This window comes from Chiloscyllium punctatum, chromosome 8 (genome assembly GCF_047496795.1).
Source record: "Chiloscyllium punctatum isolate Juve2018m chromosome 8, sChiPun1.3, whole genome shotgun sequence".
Lineage (NCBI taxonomy): Eukaryota > Metazoa > Chordata > Chondrichthyes > Orectolobiformes > Hemiscylliidae > Chiloscyllium > Chiloscyllium punctatum.
The window spans coordinates 7,351,685-7,371,910 of NC_092746.1; the positions used below are offsets into that span (position 1 = coordinate 7,351,685).

A 20,226-nucleotide genomic window follows, 5' to 3' on the forward strand; every position below is an offset into this window, starting at 1 on the left:
GAATAAGGTTACAACTGTGATTGATTACCTCAGATCAGTACACCAGATCCAGGGGAGCAGCTGTGAAACTACAGTTTTGTTGCATGTCTTTCCCAGTCGATGCAATTATTTGAATGATGTTTGTTTGACGAGATGCTAGCATGTGGCTCAGAATAGCACTAATGGTGCAAGCTCAATTTCTGTCCCAACTGAGGTAGTTTTTGTGATCTGCCTCGAATCATGGAGAGCCATGCAAGCCCACCACCACCAGAGCTGCAATGTAAAGCAGCTCAGGATATATCAATGAATCAACAGCTTACTTTTGGACAGAGCAATGGTGGAATAGCATCGAATGGAATGGCATGCTGGGAAGGCGAGGGTGGGGGGGGGGGGGAGGTGGGGAGAAAGAAAAGGTACTTGCTTTACCTTTTCTGCTTAAGATATCCAATGAAGCAGCAAGTCCACGACAGAGACTTACTTATTTGTTGGATGAAGTGGATTCAAAATAGCTTTTTAAAAACAAACTTCAGAATCAGATCAGAATGTCCTTGGATTCTTGGCAATGTGCTACAACTTGGAACTAAGTTGAATATTTGACCCACGGCAATTTTTTTTTATAAAAACAGTATTACTATGGATCATTGTTTCAGACCAAATTCATTGTCTTATAGAACAATTTTCACATAAATCACACACCCAATTCTATGGGTATTAAAAGGACAACTACGCATCTGGAAAGAATTTGCCAAATTTGTCCATGACACTATTTATTGTCCTTTATATTTTAATTACAGCTATGCTTAAAGTTACATACCAAAGCAGACAATACAACCAAATTTCTATCATATACTTTAAAGTTCATACAACAATTTGTGTGTAATTATGGCCTGGTTTTCCAATTCATGAATACAAATGGTTCAAGACCATTTCCAACAGAGGGATTGTACTTTCAGATTTCATTTATTCACTAAATGTACTGGTACTGATAATGTTCCAGCAGCCCTTCAAATCAGAAATATGCTTGGGCCAGGGTACATTGCGTGTGGGTGTGTGCGCACATGTGGGTGTGATAGAGAGATGGCAGAGAGAGAAGCCTAGTAAGGTACCCCTTTATTTCTGTAGTACACAACCATTTCATTTAAGTGTCTACACAGTACCCTTAATCTTTGTTTGCACTACTGCACATTCATGCTTTCATAAAGTAACATGTTTGCAAATGGCCCACGTAATGACTGCACAGTTTAGAGGGTACATTGTAAGAGGGATTAAAAGAAAAAAAAAACTGAGTCACCAAACAATGCTAATAATTTGAGAGACCAGCTCACTCACCTGATGCATACAAGAGTCCCCATATTTTTATAACACCAAGACAGACATTTTTTGGAATTGGTAGACAAGAAAATAATCTTAAATGGGAAATCCAAGTCATCTAAAAAGATATACATGGGTAGCCCTTTAAAGGCCAAAGATTAGCACAATTACATATTCACACCTATTGCTTACATAATAATGAGGCTGAAGTCAAAGATTAAAAAATAAAGTGAAACAAGCATTTTCATTCTCAACTACTTTGGGAATTGATGCACAACCAAGTATTGTTACAGTTTCAGTTAATAAACTTTTTTCTAAATTTAAAGTATCTGTGAATATTTTCCAAGTAATTTGATAATATTTTTTAACTTGCGGACCCAACTGACATCTGCAAACTCAAAAGTAAGCAAAAAATTGTTCAGATTTTCAAGAGATATCATTTTCATTGACTTATGAAATACGTGGTCTTAAAAAGAATGCATGCTTATTAAATCACATTCTCACTTTTTATGCCACAAATATCCCCATGATTGAGACTACAGCTCTGTTTCCAATAGAAGTTCATGCATTCCAATGCTTTAATGCTGAAAATTATTCCATTTCAATCTCCTTAGCTGGGAAAGTTTTGCCAAAAATGGACGACATACTTAAGCAGACAAAACATTGACTCAGATTGGACTAATGACCCAGAGAACATAAATTTAAATCCCAATATAGCAACTGAGAATTTGAAGTTAATTTTAAAAATCTGTTATCAGTTGCAAGCATGCTGCAAAAACCCAACTGGTTCATTACTGTCCCTTAAGGAATGAAACCTGACAAAAACAGAGGGTGGATTACAACATGCGGAGACATATTAGGTCAAGTTTAGGAGCCCTGGTAGAATCAAACATTGTCTTGGTAATGCTAACAGCAACAACAAATCTGAAAATAGCAATGCCTTCTTTTTGCATATATGCAAATGTGAAGGTGAATAACACAAAATCTAACTAAAACATAGCATGCAATAAGTCTACTTGCATTATGGAATACTTTCAAATAAAATATTTCGTTATTTCTTGATTGACATAACTGAAAATTTTTAATGCATAACAACTCAAGAATAGTTTCACTGATCAGAACTTACTAAATGAAAGGAGGAAGACAAGGCTGCATAAAATTTAAAATGTATTCTTTCATAAATTTCAGACTGCAAGTTCACTGATAATGTTCTTGAATGATAAACTGCAAAGTTTATCACTCTATGCTTACTGCAGATAATTTCTTTACAACATTGTCGGCACTTCATTTTTCATGAAAAATGTCGCACGTGGTTATCATTAGAGCTGCTACTCAAAAACAGATGTAACATCGCTTCTATATCAGGGAAAACCAGTTGAATCTTATTTGGCTAACAATTTGATAACAAGTCCTTGTGGGATAAATGTCCTTTGTTTGAACAGTTTTCATTGATGTAAGCTTGGAAGTGATTTATTTCTCCCAATAAGGTGAACATCAACATTGTCAGAATAATCTTATCAGAAGCTTTACAATTTCATATAGTTGATTCTCAAAATCAACCAAAACATGAACAATAACTTGCAACATTTTCTTATTTGATTTTTCTTTTCTTCAATCTCGCTTCAAACACATCTATCACAGGAATAAAAGATTTCACCCGAAACTTCTTTCTTGGTGAAAGTGTTTCATCAGCATAAGGCTCCCCATCATTGGGCATTTTTTCTCATACTCTGCCTTTTATTCACATATTTGTAGTCTACATCAGTTTTCTTTTCCTTTGCATTTTCAGGTTCTTTCAAAAAGCAGGAGTGTTACGTGCAAAATGTTGCACATCTAGTCAATGCTTTTGCCACATCCTATGGAACCTGGAGTGCTTTGTGGAACTGATCTAATGAACAATTCCAAATTTGTAACATGAACCCAAGTACAAATTCCTCAAATTTCTCTGCAGAAAGCAGAATTCTCTCCTTATTCATTGTAGTGAGTGCGAAGATGAGCAAGAGAAGCAATAATTGAACCATAACTCTCAGCTAAGGCTAAAGTAGCCTTTGCACGTGCTTTCCACTCAGTGTTAGAGAGATGTTTTGATATAGTGGGACTCAGAACCCAGTGAAAATAGAAAACTGTCCACATTTTGTAAAGGCAGTGAAAAAAAAGTATAGTTATTGAACAACAAAACAATTACTGCATCAAGGCAGTAATCAACTGCAGCATAGCCAACAAAGAATCAATGAATATTCAGCACAGGGAACATATCTTAGATAGTTAATTTTGCTGTGTGCATTATAATTTCCTGCCATGCTAAATACATTATCATACGACTCTCCACTGCATTTTCCAAAATCAGCTTTGCAATCAATATGCTTTTGAGTCAAGGAAAGTCAGAAAGTATTCAATGAGAATATTATCATTGGATAATACATAGTTTACAGTGTATTATTTGGTTGATGAATACATAAAAGATCTGTTGTAGGGTGAACAAACTGAAGTACCCTGCTTTTCTTTAGCTATCCAAGATACCTTTTCAGCCACAAGGTGGTTGATTTAATCAAATATTGTTTTGGATGAATTTGAAGGCTGCTCTGATCCACTGCTTCAATAATGTTTTAAGAACTGGCAAGAAAAGTTGGATCAAACTTGGCAATGAATTTTTTCAAGCCATGAAAGTTCCCATTATGAGCAGAGCCAGGCTTTTCATTCACCCCCCCCCCCCCCCATTGAAAACTATTTCACGTAATGTGCATAACACTGCTAGAACACCTTGAAAAACATGACTCCAGGAATCTTGTTCCTTCTAGGTCTGTTTTTCCAGGTGTGAATCCAAGCTTACCCGTACTGCCTCAGCAAATTTGCTTACGCAATTGTTAAGATCCTCAGAGTTCTCGGGGTTTTGCATTCCAGCAGCATTTAACCAATTATTAAACCTATTACTAGCCAGTGCTGTCAATGTTGAGAAGAGTGGGATTTCAAGCTCTGTAATATTCATGGGCTTATAGTCACATTCCCATCTGGATCACCTGTCCTGGTGAAAGAGGTAGATGCTTCTGATTGCTACGGGCTTGGCTGACCCTCTACAGTGTGAGGTCCTTACTTAATTACAGTTAAATAATGAATAACCTTTTGTAATTGCTTTAGCTGCCCTTCAAGTTGCTGCTTCTTTTATCTCTCCTAACATCCATTTGCATTTCTTTAAAAACAGGCCTCTGATCATGAGAGAATCGCCCTAGACAAATTATTTGAACTTAAGCCTTTACATTTATAAGTAGAAGTGATAAATGCAATAAGTACATTTCAATCATATATGCTTACTGGGTGTTTTTCATGCTTTTAGTTTTGAAAGTTCAGCTTGTTTTTAAAAAAAGAAAATTTTAAAATTCAAATAATACCTTATAAAAGCTTTATGATCGTACTTTTATTTAATGATCAAAGCAGCTAAATGGATCACGTAACTGTGGGAGGTGAGATGGAGTGTGGGGGAACCATAGAGGTGCTTCTGACTTGAGTTAAACTGCAGTTCATCAATGTAAGACACAGGAGCCTGGGAGTCTGTGAACTGCATTTCTTGAAGTAAGGTTGAGAGGAAATCAAAGCTTTCTGATCATGTTTATTGTCTAAACAAGATTGTTTTGTACAATAATTGTGTGGCTGTATAATTTATATATTTTTGTCATACCAGAACAAAAATGTCTGTTTCAGAAATTATTTTCTCCCCATCTACTTTGTTTTTGAAACAACCACATAAACGTGAATTGTAGACCTATTTCATCCTTAATGGCCACATGCTTGTCTCTTAACTACTTTCACAAGTGGCCTAGCAGTAGCACCCATATCCTGAGAACGATAAATATATGGTTTTGACACAGTAACTATGCATTCTTGCAGTAACCCTCTATAATGCTATAAAGCTCAAAATCCTGTACAGGCCAAACATCAAGTTGTTAGACTTCTCACAACCGAAGTATAATATTGGACTGTGTACACAATTGCACTTTCATGACACTAAATAACACTTAAATAAGCAATGAAAATACTGTGCTATCTCACAAATAAAATTAGAGACAAGGCCACCCAAAAGAAAACAGTCCATGCTACAGGATGGTGCTCAGGAAGATTTACACCCATGACCTTTTCAAAAAACAATTTAGCTTTCACCATGGTAGGAGGATTACACATCATTATGTATTATCAAAGAATGAAAATGTAAGAAATGCCAATAACTACTCCACAGGGTGTGAATGTTCACAGCAAAAGTCAGCTGTAAAAGTGCCTACTCTGGTGATTTGTAACACGCATGGCTTATGTGTGCTTTCCCATTCTTGATCTACTCTGCAAGAACAAACAAGTTTAAAAATTCCCTGGTTTGAATTACACCCGCTTGCTGCTTAAGCAACATCTTTCCGCTAACTCAGACGTGATATATATCCACATACAATGTTTGCAATGCACACATGAAATCACTTCCAATCCTTCAATAAGATACAGCAACACCACAATGACATTATCTTAGTTGGTATCATGCTCAATTAAGGTCAGTTTGATCAGTATTTGATCCTGTTCCAATCATTTCCTCTCTCTCTCATTGCAATTAAACTGACATGACAACATTAGGTTCGTGGGAAGCCTCCTGGTAAATTCTATTGGGAAAGATTAGGTAGTGCCCTGACCATGCTGTCCTATGAAATTACTGGGTACATTGATCTTTTTGAAATTTCCTCACAAGCAAATCTAATCTGCAACAAATATAATCAAGGCGAGTAAGTTCAGGAGCAGCTAGTGTTACCTCCATTCATAGAGAATGGAAGGTAATCACATTGCCCTCAGTTTATTTATCTAAAGTATAACAATATACATAGAAAGCAGTTCCACAAAACAAGTGAAATGCATATGCAGTTCAAAGATATGAAAATGGCAATAATCTTACAATGATACAAGCAGCTAAGTCAAAAATACTTACTGAAAAAAAATGCGATAACAGTTTACCAATCAATCCAAATCAGAAGTTATGTGCTATAAGAAAGCAGCATTTCATTGATATGCAATATATGTTTAATTCTCTAATTTCTAAGATGTCTGCCAATTAGGAGGTTCCACTGGAAATGACAAGTTTGGCTCATACTTGGAACAAATACCAGGGTAAAAGAACACATGATACTAACCCATGATTAAAGTTATTAATGAGTTTTATTTTAAATAGCTATTTTAACAGCCACATGAATTTAAAAGGTTACAGACATGGTAACAATTGAAGCATGATGCATAAACAGCTGTGTACAACTCATACACAAGAATAATGAAGAAATTTATATTTATGAAAAACAGAAGTCAACCACGTGATAGACAACGAATGCATTCGGTAATAAAGCCTATCTTGTGGAAACTCAGGGTAATATTTGCATTTATTTACTTTTACAGTCTGGATTGTAGCCAAAATCTTTAAAAGGTCATGAGGGCAGAGCAGTTGTTCAGAAAATTGGAAACACATTTGAAGAAAACACTTCAGGGCTGGGTAGGAGGGCTAATAAATTGCTCTTAGAAAGAGAGAGTTACATTAATGCATTGGGCTGAATTACTTCTTTTTGTGCTGTATTATTGAATGAGTCTACTCTATTTAATCTATTCACTTACCCAAGCTAGAACTTACAAAATTTCAATTATAATCAAGATAACTGACTTACATTCTTCTTCAGTTTTGTTGCTCCCATAAAATATATAGCAAATGTTGCAAATTTGCTTCGCATTTAATATTGGTGGAGGACTTAAGTTTTGACAGATTTTTTTTAAAAAGTCAAAAGTTATACAGAAATACGTGGAGTGATTTCTTTAAAACAGATCATTGAAAGATCACGGTGACATTGGAAACTTTTAATTAACATAAAAATAACTTATTAGAAATCACAAGATTGGCAGTAACTGCTTCAGCTGGGGTTGTTTGAAATGTGACTGCGACATCTAGAATTAGTTGAGGGACAAGAAACTTGAGAGGATGGACTGTCTGTCTTATTTCTGAGAAAAAAAATCATCTTGTGGAGCACAGGACAAAACATATTCATTCTTCTAGGATGGCATTTGAAGAAACTTCTCAAAATTGCACTTCCTGAGCAAGCTGTGTGTGCTAAGACTGCAGCAACAACCCTGTGCAATTACTGAATTGACCACATACACCAAAATATCAGCACAAAAGACTTTGAAACATCAACACCATTTCTTTTTGACCTTAAAGCTTAACCCTAACGGTCAGAAAGTGTATATATTTCTCTACTTTTTATGTGAACCTCAGCAGAGACCATTTTAATTTTGTTTGTTTTTTAAGAAGTGTGTGTGTGCGTGTGCGCGCGCACACACACGCACACGTTCATGAATGAGACAAATATTGGCTATTTAGAGGGATAGGCATTAATAATTCCACATTATCAACAGCATATGTTAACCAATTATTGCAGCTTCCTTGATAACTTGTTTAGAGAAGTGATTGTCTTCATTAAAAGAAACCTAATTGATTGATCTTTTTATTTAAAACCTGACATAAGATGACATCACCTAATTTACCAACTGGTAAAATTATTTTTGTTTTATGTTGTGACCCTTCAAGTTAAGAAGCAACAGTACACTCCTTGCACTAAAACAACATACCAGACACTGACCACAATATTGTCCATTTGTTTAGAAAAAGCAATCTCTGGGTAAGCTTCACAGAAGCTGTAAAATTATAATGAGTCCCAAGAACAATTTGCAGTCCTTTTTCATTTCAACATACATGCATGGCTGAAGTAAATTTATGCTTTCTTAACCCACTATAAAATTGTATTGTTGGAAAAATGTTGCATTTGATTTATATAATAATGAGGCCTGGCAAACAATAATTTAAGAAAGTGAGGCATTAAAAAAATCATAATTGACCTGGAACCTGAAATGCGTAAGCAATTATCAAAAGTGTAATCTATCTTGTGATGGTTACTTTATGATTAGGTACAGTATTGTAAAAGAGGCATTTTTCCACCTTGCTAGAATAATATATTGTATTATTTTGACGAACACTGATCTTCTCTGACACTAATCCCATAGCATTGTTAAAATTAAGGCCTGGGGTCAATTTTGTGAAGAAATTGAGTCTTTCTTTGACGTATAAAATTGAGAAGGGACAACTAAATAAAAAGGAAGGAAAAGTAAAGCTAAGCAAAAGAAAGATAAGAAGTTTTTCCTTCTTACTTAGACTTGGGATGCACTTTTTCTAACATATGAAAATTGTTATCAAACAATAATCGGTTGTTTGTACTGAATTTCTTTCTCAGGATAACATGAAACCAAACAAATTAAATGCCACTTGGAGACCAAACATCCTGCCCTCAAGCAGAAACCACAGGACGCTTTTTCAAAACGAGAGTGCTTTCAACTGAAAGGACAGATGAAGGTAATCAAAGTTTGATGGTTGTCTTGTGGTAAAGTTTTGGCAAGAATCTGAAAAGTCAGAGAGAAGTGCCTCATACCTTTGACTGGTTCAGAATCTCAACTTCACCATTACTTTTTCAACCAGTACTTCTGGATTCAACTGGGCTTTCTGGTTGACTTATGTGACAATCTCAGTTTCTTTACTGGTGAATGCAACACACTATGTAACAGGTTATTTCTGTACAATAGAATATTTCTATGGTTCAAATCATTATCCTAATTATATGCCAATAGACTATGGGTGGAATTAATTAAATATTCCTTCAGTGTTAAATTATCTTACAATTTGCTGCTTTCCAATCACAGTGGAAATTGACCTAGGCATCAGGTTAAGTGTGGGCTACATGACAATTTGACATATTTTTCCATTATGAATGGTTCTGATAATGCATTTAAGAAAAACTAGTTTCTTTTGACAAAGAGTCATCAATTCAAAATTGTTACTAAGATTTCTTTGAATAAGCCAGTACAGTAGACCTCTTGAAATAAGCTCCAGACGTACTCAGGCATAGCTCCTGTAAAAACAGCTATGATGGAATGAATACTACGACTAAAAGCATTTCCCCTGCCAGGTCTTGTTATCTCACTCTGTCAAGATCTACATTCCAGGGGAGGTCAATGAAAAGCTACAAAGATTCTGATACCATCCTTTGAAGGGTTGCAGTCTTGATATGAATGACTGGGAAGAACTTGCTACCAATGATGAAAATGACAAAAGGCAAAATGACAACAATTTGTACATCATGTTTCTGTCCAAACATCTGCATGATGAGACAGAACAGCAGCAGAGAAGGCAAGAAAGAGACAGATCCAGGACTTTAAGTCAACTACTTCATGGGATGGCCTGCCCAGATGCCAAAAATCCGAAAACGAGCACATTCAAATCACAAGGAGACCCGCAGCAGAGCCTGAACATCAACTTCAAATCAAGGGATAACCAATAAGAATGACAGTGGTCAGTTCCAAAGAGGAGCCCTATTGGACTCAAAACATTAACTGTTTCTCTCTCTACATATGCTGCCAAACCTGTTGTGTTTCTCCAGCATTTTTAAAAAATTTCAACAATCACAGTGCTTTGCTTTTGCAACAGTAGATGATGTATATAAGGGTTTACCAAGACAATTGATAAGGTAACATATAAGAGACTTTTGGAATGTTGAAGTCCATGGTAATAAAGGGACTTTGATAACTCGGGTACAAAGGTAACTGAAGTTCATAATTTGCAATGGAGATAGAAAACAGAAACTAGTAGTTTTCCTGACTGGACCAAAGTATCTAGCAGGGTCTGCTAAAGGTCAATGTTAGAAAATTAGCTTTTCTGGTTATATATAAAATGACCTGGACTTCAGGAGTACAATTCAAAATTTGTGTATGATATAAAGCTTGACAACACAGTAAGTAATGCACAGGAAATTAGTGGACTTATGAAGTAAGCAGATGCCTGGCAGATGAAATTTATTGTAGATAGATATCAAGTGACACACTTTAGAAAAATCAACATAGAAACCCCATTATCTAAATGGTAGTATTTTGAGAAGCAGCACAACAGCAGATTGGCCCAGGTGTATGTATTCAAATAATAAACTCTATGGGAGCGGGTTTTGAGAAGATTTGCAGCTCAGGTTGAGATTCTGGATGTAGGTTTGTTCACTGAGCTAAAAGGTTCATTTTCAGGCATTTTGTCACCATACTAGGAAACATCATCAGTGAGCCTCCGGGTGAAGCACTGGCTGCATGGCCTGCTTTTTATTTATGTGTTTAGGTTTCCTTGGGTTGGTGATGTCATTTCCTGTTCTTTTTCTTAGGGGTGGTAAATGGGATCCATGTCAATGTGTTTGTTGATAGAGTTCCGGTTGGAATGCCATGCTTCTAGGAATTCTCATGCGTGTCTCCGTTTGGCTTGTTCAAGGATGGGTGTGTTGTCCTAGTCAATGTGGTCTCCTTCCTCATCTGTACGTAAGAACACAAGTGATAGTGGGTCATGTCTTTTTGTGACTAGTTAATATTCATGTATCCTAGTGACTAGTTTTCTACCTGTTTGTCCAATGTTGTGTTTGTTACAGTTCTTGCAAGTTATTTTGTAAATGATGTTCATTTTGCTTGTTGGCTGTATAGGGTCTTTTGTATGTTCATTAGCTGCTGTTTTAGTGTGTTGGTGGGTTTGTGGGCTACTATGATGCCAAGAGGTCGGAGTAGTCTGGCAGTCATTTCAAAGTTGTCTTTGATGTAGAGGAGAGTGACTAGGGTCTCTGGGTGTATTTTGGCTGCTTGGTTGGGGTTTTTTGCAGAGGAAATGACATCACCAACCAAAGGAAACCTAAACACTAAATAGAAAGCAGGCCATGCCACCACTGCTTCATCCGGAAGCTCACTGGCGAGGTTACTTAGTTTGATGATGAAACGTCTGAAAATGAATCTTTCAGCTCAGCGAGCAAACCTACATGCACAAACTATGGGAAATTTGTCTTTGTTATGTATTTAGTCTGTAACTCTATATACAAAGTCGTGATACAGCCTTACAAATCACTGGTTGGACCTCAGCTGCAGTATTGCACACAATTCTGCACAGCTATCTTTAGGAAAATGTCAAGGCTTTTCAGAAGGTATACCTGGATGATACAAGGATAAGAGGGTTCAGTTATGTGAAGTGATTGAGGAAGCTGAGTTTACTTGCCTTACAGCAGAGGCAATTGGTGAGATTTGACAGAACTGTTTAAAATGGAGGGCTTTTGACAGAGTAAGGAGGAAGAAACTGTTTTCCCTGCAAAGTGAGTCAATAACCAGCTACCACAGATTTAATGGGGGCTTCAAGCATTTCCAGGAATGATATCAGAATGGAGGGGTTATATTCATCCTGACCTGGCTGAGTATTCTCTGTGTAAGTGTTGAGGCCGACTTGATAGCAGTCCTTAAGATTATGGAAAGGGTTCAATAGAGTAGACACAGAAGATATTCCCATTGTGAGAGTATCCCCGAATGTACGATATTCAAGTACAAGTCAGTCAATCACTAATAAATCTAATAGAGAATTCAAGAGAAATGCTTTTATTCAAATCACTACAAGGGGTAACTGAAGTGAATACACAAATCCATTTCAGAGAAGCTAGATAAGTATTAGGAGGGAGAAATGAATTGAAAGGCTAGATTGTTTGGGTAAGGTGAAGTGCGAAGAGGTGGGATGAGGGTTCAAGGCAGGCATGAATGACAGCATGGACTAGTTGGGCCAAATGGTCCATTTCTGTGCTGTAGACGGAGTGCAAATTTAAGTAAATAACATGACAAAGAAAAAAAAAAGGGGGAAACAGGAGAAATGCTTGCACCTTATGGTCCAGCGTATATCATTTAAAAGAGTGACAGAATCAAATTCCATTAGAATTATGAAAAGGCAATGAGATACGTATTTGAGTATTAAATGTGCAGGGTAACAGGAAAATTCTGGCATGTGGGACAAAATTGAGTAGGTCTGTTGAAAACCCAACCAAGACACAATGAGTCAAACTCACTGCTTTTTGTGTTTCAAGCTTTACATAACTATGATGAGAGCAAGGGGAGAAATGTTTAGAAATATTTTGCAGAAATATACTTGGACATTGGTTTTGTCCAAATTATTCATTATCCAGGAGTGGATTATTGCATAGTCCCACTCCTGTACGGGGCTCCCATCCAGCACCCAATGCTTACAATTATGGAAGCTTTAAATTCTACCACTTAAAATACTGTTTGTAAAACTGGCAGATATATTGGAAGTAATTGCATAGTTCTGAAATGTGGGTAAGGACAGAGGGATCTCAAATTGCGTATGCATTGATCTTTGAAAGAGCTTTCGAGAGAACAGTTAGCAATGTATATGTTAAGTTTCATAAATGTAGGCAAAAAAAGTATGGAAGTTATTTTATCTTGTATGAAACTTTGGTTAGGCCACACCTTGAGTATTGTGCCGAATGTGGTTGCATTTTGGGAAAGATGTGAGACTCCTTTGGAGAGTACAGAAGAGATTTATCTGTATGCTCAAGAAAGCAGGTATTTTAGCAACGAAGTTAGCTTGGAAAAAACTGTACACCTTGGAGTAGGAGAGATTAAAAGGGAGATTGGATAGAAGTACACAAGATTATAACACATTCAGTAAAGGAAGTGGAAAAAATATTTTTCTTTAACTAGGTGCTGGTATAAGAAATAAGGAAACACAGATTTAAGATTTTAGGAAAGAAATGCTGAAGCTAACACTGCGAGCAACAACAATTTGGAACTTGCTGCCTAGCAGGTTGACGGAAACAGAGATGATGACTGATTTCCAAAAGAAAATTGAATGGTGGAATGAACTCCTCTCTACTTCAATCACTCCTGACTCGATGATGAATACTGGTTCCAGACGTTCACAGGCCGATTTGGCCAATATGTCACTTGCTAATGTAATTCATGGTTGTGTTTTAATGTACTGTTGAAGGGATGAGGGGGCAGTGAGCAGAGGGGATCCAAAAGTTCCTGCATGAACAAGTATGATGAGAAAAGATTCTGTCTGCACATTAAGACAGTTATGATCGTGTTGTAAACCAAAATAACCAATTATCAAACCATCTCAAAATGAAACGTTTACCAATAAATGAAAATATGTATAGCGTATAAGCAGGCAGGGAAAGAGTTAAGTTCTGAGTTTCATGAAACAAGGGATTCAGCTGAGCATGACTCAGATCAGATAAGAATTTATAGTTAACAATGGGGTGCTGAAGGTAAGGGTAATGGGTTAACAAGATGGAAAAGAATTCATTATGTACAGCCATTTAACAATATTGGAAGCATTCAGTATGCAAGGTCAGCTAACAAGGGGAAACGCATCCATTATATGAATCTAGTTAACAAGGTTAAGAACATTCATTATATAACAGTAAAGGGCTTGGTCTCTGCTATGATGCTCGATTGTAATGGTCACCCAATTAATTTTGGCAACAATATTGGCGTAGTTGGCAGGATCGCCCACTCCCCACCTCAGTTGAAGCAAAACACTCAGAGACACAGTATAGTTTTACCTCCATCTTTATTCCAGACCCTGGGAGGGAGAGAGAACGATTGCCCATGTACACACAGAGTTCATGGTCTTCTCTGGAGTACCAGTTTCTAAATGAACTATATAGTCATTTTACAGAGAAGATCATCCAGATAAGGCAACATACATATTAATTAGGTGACCATTACAATCAATGAGTAACAATAACAGAGTCCAAGCCCTTTACTGTTATACAATGTTTTTAACCTTGTTAATTGGATTCATACAATGGATACATTTCCCCTTGTTAGCTGACCTTGCATACTGAATGCTTCCAATATTGTTAAATGACCCTACATAATAAATGCTTTTCCACCTTGTTAACCAATTAGCCTTGCCTCCAGCACCCCATTGTTAACTGGAAGTTCTTCTCTGATCTGAGTCATGCTCAGCTGAACCCCTTGTTTTACAAAACTCAGAACTTAACCCTTTCCCTGCCTGCTTATACCCTATACAGATTCTCACAAGGTTATACTTTTTTCCCCAAGTTTTACTTTAATACAAATCAGAATCAACATAAATTATACTTTAACTAACTAGCAAATTAGAGTCAGTATAGTATTTTCCCAGATGACAGGTGCTAGCACTTTACGCTGCTAGGCAAGAGTTGCTTGAGGTACTTCACTGCCTTGAGTCTTCCAGTACTCTTGATGTGTTGCAGGTCTATGTAGTGATTAATTAGAGAGGGATCATCACCCTAGAGTACCTACAAAACAGACATCGTTCTTTGATAAAAATGATTTATTGCAATAACAATAATAAATACAACTAGATTTGGCCGGGCATAACTACGAGGACATTAGGGAGCTAGGACAGTTACATCTGCTCATTCTAAAAGTTACAGCAGAATTCCTTATTTCCATGTATGTGATATCAGGAAGATGGGTGCAGCCTATGTGACATTAACATTATTCTCTTCAGAATCATTAGCTTATACAACAGTTAGTACAATAAGAAATTACACATGGATCATCAGATATCTAGACAAAGATTATCTTATGAGAAAAAAGTGCTTACATCACTCAATGCTGTGACACAAAATCTCCCAGTCTTTCAAAATCTACCTCTACTACATCTCAAAATTCACTTTTTTCTCACTTAAAGGACTGCAGCATTAGCTGAACTCTTTTTAAACTTCCCAGGGACAGGCATCACCAAATGTCACATTTGTGCAAAGTCTACCTAGTTAGATTCATACACTTTTGATGGCACAGATTCCACAGACTCCTTCAATTAGCTCTTCTCATAAACAAAGATTTTTTTTAATAGTCTGGTTGGGTTCAAAAAAACAAAAGCAAAAAGGAGTCAAATTGCCAAATTCATAATCCCAGCTGAACTACACTTACAGTTTTTGTCATCTCTTTTACATTAAACATACACAAACACACACACACACAAACACCTACCTTTGTAAACATCCATTCCCTGTTCCATCCCTGCTACAGTTTATTGTCTCAGGCCACAAAATGTTCATATTTTAACTTCCTTTACAAGTCAGAGATCACTAGGTCACATGGGTTACAGTGCATCTCATTAAGAAAACTACAAGTGATTTATTTACAATTGATGCAAACTATTCAAAGTCCTTTCAAACAAAATCTTCAAATCAGTCCATCGACCTTTAAATTAATTATAACATATAATAGTTTCCTTTGCAATTAAAGGTTTAAGATAAGAGATGTCAAGACCTGAAGAAACCTTAATATTTGAAAAATATAGATCAAGGAGAGTAAGCAGTTTGAATAGCTCTGATTTACATCAAACAAAACATTGTTTCAGATTTTCACCATGTTCAAAGACAAAAAATGTTGGAAAAACTGGTCTGACAGCATCTGTGGAGGGGGAGTAACAGAGTTAACATTTTTAGGCCATTAGGGTTTTGAACCTGATTGTTTGTGCAAATATCACATAAATCAAATACCAACCATCATTTTACATTTCCGTTCTTCAGACTTAAAATTATATCACAACTTTTATTACTGAAATTTACTGATTCGCAAAATATTTTATTAATCAGGTCATTGACATTAAAGACGTTGATATCATTTCATGTTTTGATAAATATTTCATGAGATTACAAAATGTCACAATATACTTTTCATTATGTTGTTGGGGATAATTAGAAAGTCGGAATGAGAAGTCTTAAGTACAAGGCCAAAAGCACAACCTTTACAGTATTCTACATGTACATCACTTTTCATAAGGAAAGCTCCCTCAGTATAATTAATTCATTCAAATATTGGAAATCAATAGTATGATGTGAAAAGAATATTTTGAATCAAGAAAAGGCGACATTTATAATATTTCAGCAAATGTGTTCTTATTCATTTCTAACAAACTGCAAAAATAAAAGTATTACATATTAACATGAAAGGAACGTACATCTAAAAAGATCCCATTGTGCAGTTTTATGGTACTCAAAAGGTTGAAGATGATGGTAAAATGTTATCTTGAAACAATATTTCAAGACCTTCAATTTAGAGATAAATTTTAATTTGCTAGGGGGATTATAATTCAAACAATTGACCAAATCATAATTTACAAAATATAATCATGTTATGAAATGCTCAAATAGTAGTCAATTAGCATCTCAGCAGATAGCTAATCAGTACAACAATCCAAAGTGTATCTGCACACCTGCAAGGGCAAACTTTAATCTTAATTTTACATTTCACAAATCAACATCAATCAAAAAGTCAGAGTTGTGTTTATCCATTCAAAGCTTTCAAAACTCAACTTTCATTTCAGGAAATGTTATTAAAATAAAATAACCACGGTTTTGAGTAGTGATTTACAAATAAAAAGGAATTATTAAAACGACTAAAACATTGTTATAAAATCTTCCCAAGCCCATTAGAAGTTTTTTACAAACTGATCCATAACAGCTGTGCCTCAAAGTTTTGTGCCAGTAAATATATTATTCATGCAACCACTTCCACAAATTCACAAATTCACATTACCACTTTCTACTCTAACAAAAACATCTTTGTGTATCTAGCTTGCCAAAAGTCAATTTCATGTCAGCCCTGGTTTTCTATTCCAGGTAACTGATTTGGTTGAAATTCTTTTCCCTAGATATATTAGTCATTTGGGAGTATCCCCAAGGCTATAGACAACCAGCCAAGTGGACTGCAGCTGGTTCACAGGGGTACTGTAAGGGGAGGGTTTGAAGAGAGAGTTATTTTTAAGGCGGTATTTTACATAGTCTAAAGTTTATCTCCTTACTCCTTGAGAATTTCAACAGTTAACCTACCCTACTCTACAACTATTTTTTAGCACAGAACTTTAAGATAAGCTCTTAAAAAGGAATACATGGTTGCCAAATGCACCTCACACTGACAGAAAATTATTCTTCTCAATAATATTGCCAAAATATGACCATCTATTAAGACAGTTACTCTGAGGACTTGCATTTAAAACTAAATCAAAACATTGAATCAGTGATGCTGAACATCACCCTGAATTAAATTTCCAAAAACACACAAGCCATGCTTTAGTACATTAATACTAAAACAGTGTGGTAAATTGCTACCAACACTTTAAACTTCAAATATCACACATTATTATGCAGCTACCAAGTATCTCAAAGAATAATTGAACTGAGACATTATATTTTTTTAAAAAACACACCGCCTAGTGGCTGATTTGACAGAGACAAAGGCCTGGGAATTACTTCCCTGCCCACCTCCTTAACCACGTGGAAGTGAAGAAGATAATTTAATGAATGCATCCTTTATTTTAAAACATGAATCGAGTTTAAACAAGTCTACATAGAAGGAGAGCAGAGAATGAATGACCAGATATGTGGTGTACTTAGGGGTCAATCATTCGTTCATATAAAAGCCCAAAACAAAATGGACCCCATAAATTAACAAGATTATTTATTTGATTCATTTTTCTGAATTAAGTTAGTATCTCAAGGCTGGCAATAAATAATCATAGCAGAATATTACACAGGTAAGAACAAACATCCAATACATATTATCAGGCAAGTAAGCTATCGCTCTGATCTGACTATATTTGGCCACTGTCCCAATGAAGAATATAGGAGAAAGACTGATTTTCTTTTTAAAATAATCTATTAGATCTTTGCTATGGTCTGTTTCAACAGGCATTCATTGGTCTTGGAGTACTTGTAATGAAAGAAATCAACAAAACACTACTTGCTTACATCAGCCAACAACTAAACACTTGTTAAGAAGGTTTTAGTTGAGATCATGCAAGATTAAGATGTACAACATTTACTTATACAGAGTTTCAGTGATCGAGAATGGTGGCTCAGAATGCTTAAAAGGTTTGCTTGTACCAGCAAACTAAATGCAACAGTGCTGAACAGAAATTTGTGCCTTGATGTCTGATATTCATGTCAAAATATCCAAATTCAACTCAACTCAGACAAAGTAGATTATATTTAGTGGTGTCAAGCATCCATTCAAAGCAGCTGAATATTGGCTTTCAACCCAGGGACTGATTAAAGGCACAGTGAAATAAAAACAAAAAACATATTAGTTGTTTTGAAGCAGTGTCATGAACTTACATATATTTCATGCTAAAGTTTTTAAAAGAACCATATATTTACTGTGTATAAATCATGATCATTTTCAAGCTATTTTCCAAGAAGATTCTAAAGCTAGTCCAAATCTGTTTGAAGACTAGAATGTGTGCATATGACAGAGCTGTTGCACTCAGCAAAATGATATCTGAAATCAAAGATCAGGCATCACCACTTTAATATGTACCAATGAACTAAACCAAAGATCAGGCACAAAAATAAGTGGGAAGACTTGATCTTCAAAACCTGAATTACGAGATAAGTAAAGGGACTGTTGCAAACATAGTAGCCTGTCATTTAGCTTTATTTGTGACTGATCACAGTCAGAGCCTAACTAAAACTATCACTAGCCATAATGCTTTTAATAATTACAAAGATAAGCTACTCAACTACATTTTCAAGTTTACAAGCAAACGACAATTTCACCATCCTCAAGGGCAGCAACTTTCAAATCATTCACATCAACCACTGTAACAAAAAGGTTTTCCTCAGAATCCCACTGCATTTCTGGTCTAAAACTTTAAATCTCTATCTACTCATCCTTCTAATGTCAGATTACGATTTTTTTTCTGGTCAACCTAATCCAAATTCTGCATAATCTTAGACACTTGTTCTGAAGAAAATAGGCCCAGCTTTTAACCTAAACTCAAAAATAAACTGTCCCATCCCTGCAATAATTTTGATAAATCGTTTCTGCATCCTGTCAAAAACCCTCATTCACATCCTTCCATGACCAGAACTGCAGCCTTAATAGTGCTTCAGTATAACTTCCCTTCTTTTGTACTCAATGCCTCTATTAATAAACTCCAAAGATTCCATATGCTTTAACTATTCTCTCAATATGTCCAGCCACCTTCAACAATCAACATAATTATACCATCAGATCATTTTATTCCTGCACACTTTTTACTTCTCAAATCTTTTTGTTTTCCTAATTCTTTTGAACAAAATTTTGCACCTCACTTCTCTGTACTAAATTATATCTGTCACTTATCTGGCCATTCTGCAACCATATCTGTGCCATTTTTTGTTGGTGATTCATATCATCCTCACTATTTGCCATTCCAAGTTTGGTATCATCTGCAAATTTTGAAAGTCCACTCTGTATTCAAAGGCTCAAGCTTATTATAACAGAAAGTGGTACTGCACTGACACCTGGGGAATACTAATGTCTGTCATCCGCTAGTCAGAAAAATAACAATTTACCACAGCTGAGTTTTCTGTCCTGAAGACATTTTTTAATCCAATCAGACACGGATTCTCCTTTCTCATGAACTCAATTTTGTTAACCAACCTTTCATGTGGTACTTTGTCAAATTCATTCTTAAAATCCATTAACATATCCATCATAATCCCTACATTAACCTTCTCTTGTTATTTAAATCAAAAAGTTAAGCTAGCTGAGTCACACATAAGCTGCCTTTGAAAAATGTGTACTGGATTTTCCACGTTAACGAAGATCTTTCCGGGTGTCTGATGACTTTATCTTCCCCACCAGCCCGCTCTAAGTTCTATTATTGTTCCTAAATCCTTACTCACTATTTGTGTTAGACTGCCTTGTGTTTGTCAGCACTGAGCTTATCCCTTGCTCAAATCGAAGGCATCACATCCACTATTCCCAATTCTTTTGCACCTCTTCCATATCGAAGGAAGATCGGAAGATCATAGCAAGCCCTTCCACAATCTCTACTCCACTTCCTGCAGCAAGCTGGGATGCGAGCTATCCAGACTAGAAGCACAGGCCATCCTTTCCTGTACCACCTCCATCTCAATTTTCACCATATTCTATCATTGCCACTTCTACCAATATTTTACCTCTTTAGTAAAAGAGGATGTAAAGGATTCTGGGTATTCTATCCTTGCTCTGCAATTTTGAATAGAGAAACATAGAAATTAC

At 36.0% G+C, this 20,226-nt stretch overlaps 1 protein-coding gene across 10 annotated transcripts in view; it reads right to left on the bottom strand.

The window, feature by feature from the left end:
- LOC140480360 (apoptosis regulator Bcl-2-like) overlaps positions 1-20,226 on the bottom strand; it is a 274,492-nt gene that overhangs the window by 231,975 nt on the left and 22,291 nt on the right. The window contains exon 4 of one of the 10 annotated variants that reach the window (XR_011961280.1): positions 14,191-14,483. The exons of 8 other annotated variants lie outside the window; for them this stretch is intronic. Coding sequence is in view for 1 of the 2 variants with exons in the window: in XM_072575127.1 (XP_072431228.1) it covers positions 14,475-14,483 (9 nt within the window). In the remaining variant the exon portion in view is untranslated. Of the gene's footprint in view, positions 1-14,190; positions 14,484-20,226 lie in introns of those variants that run through there. One more of the 10 variants, XM_072575127.1, reaches the window with a different exon arrangement.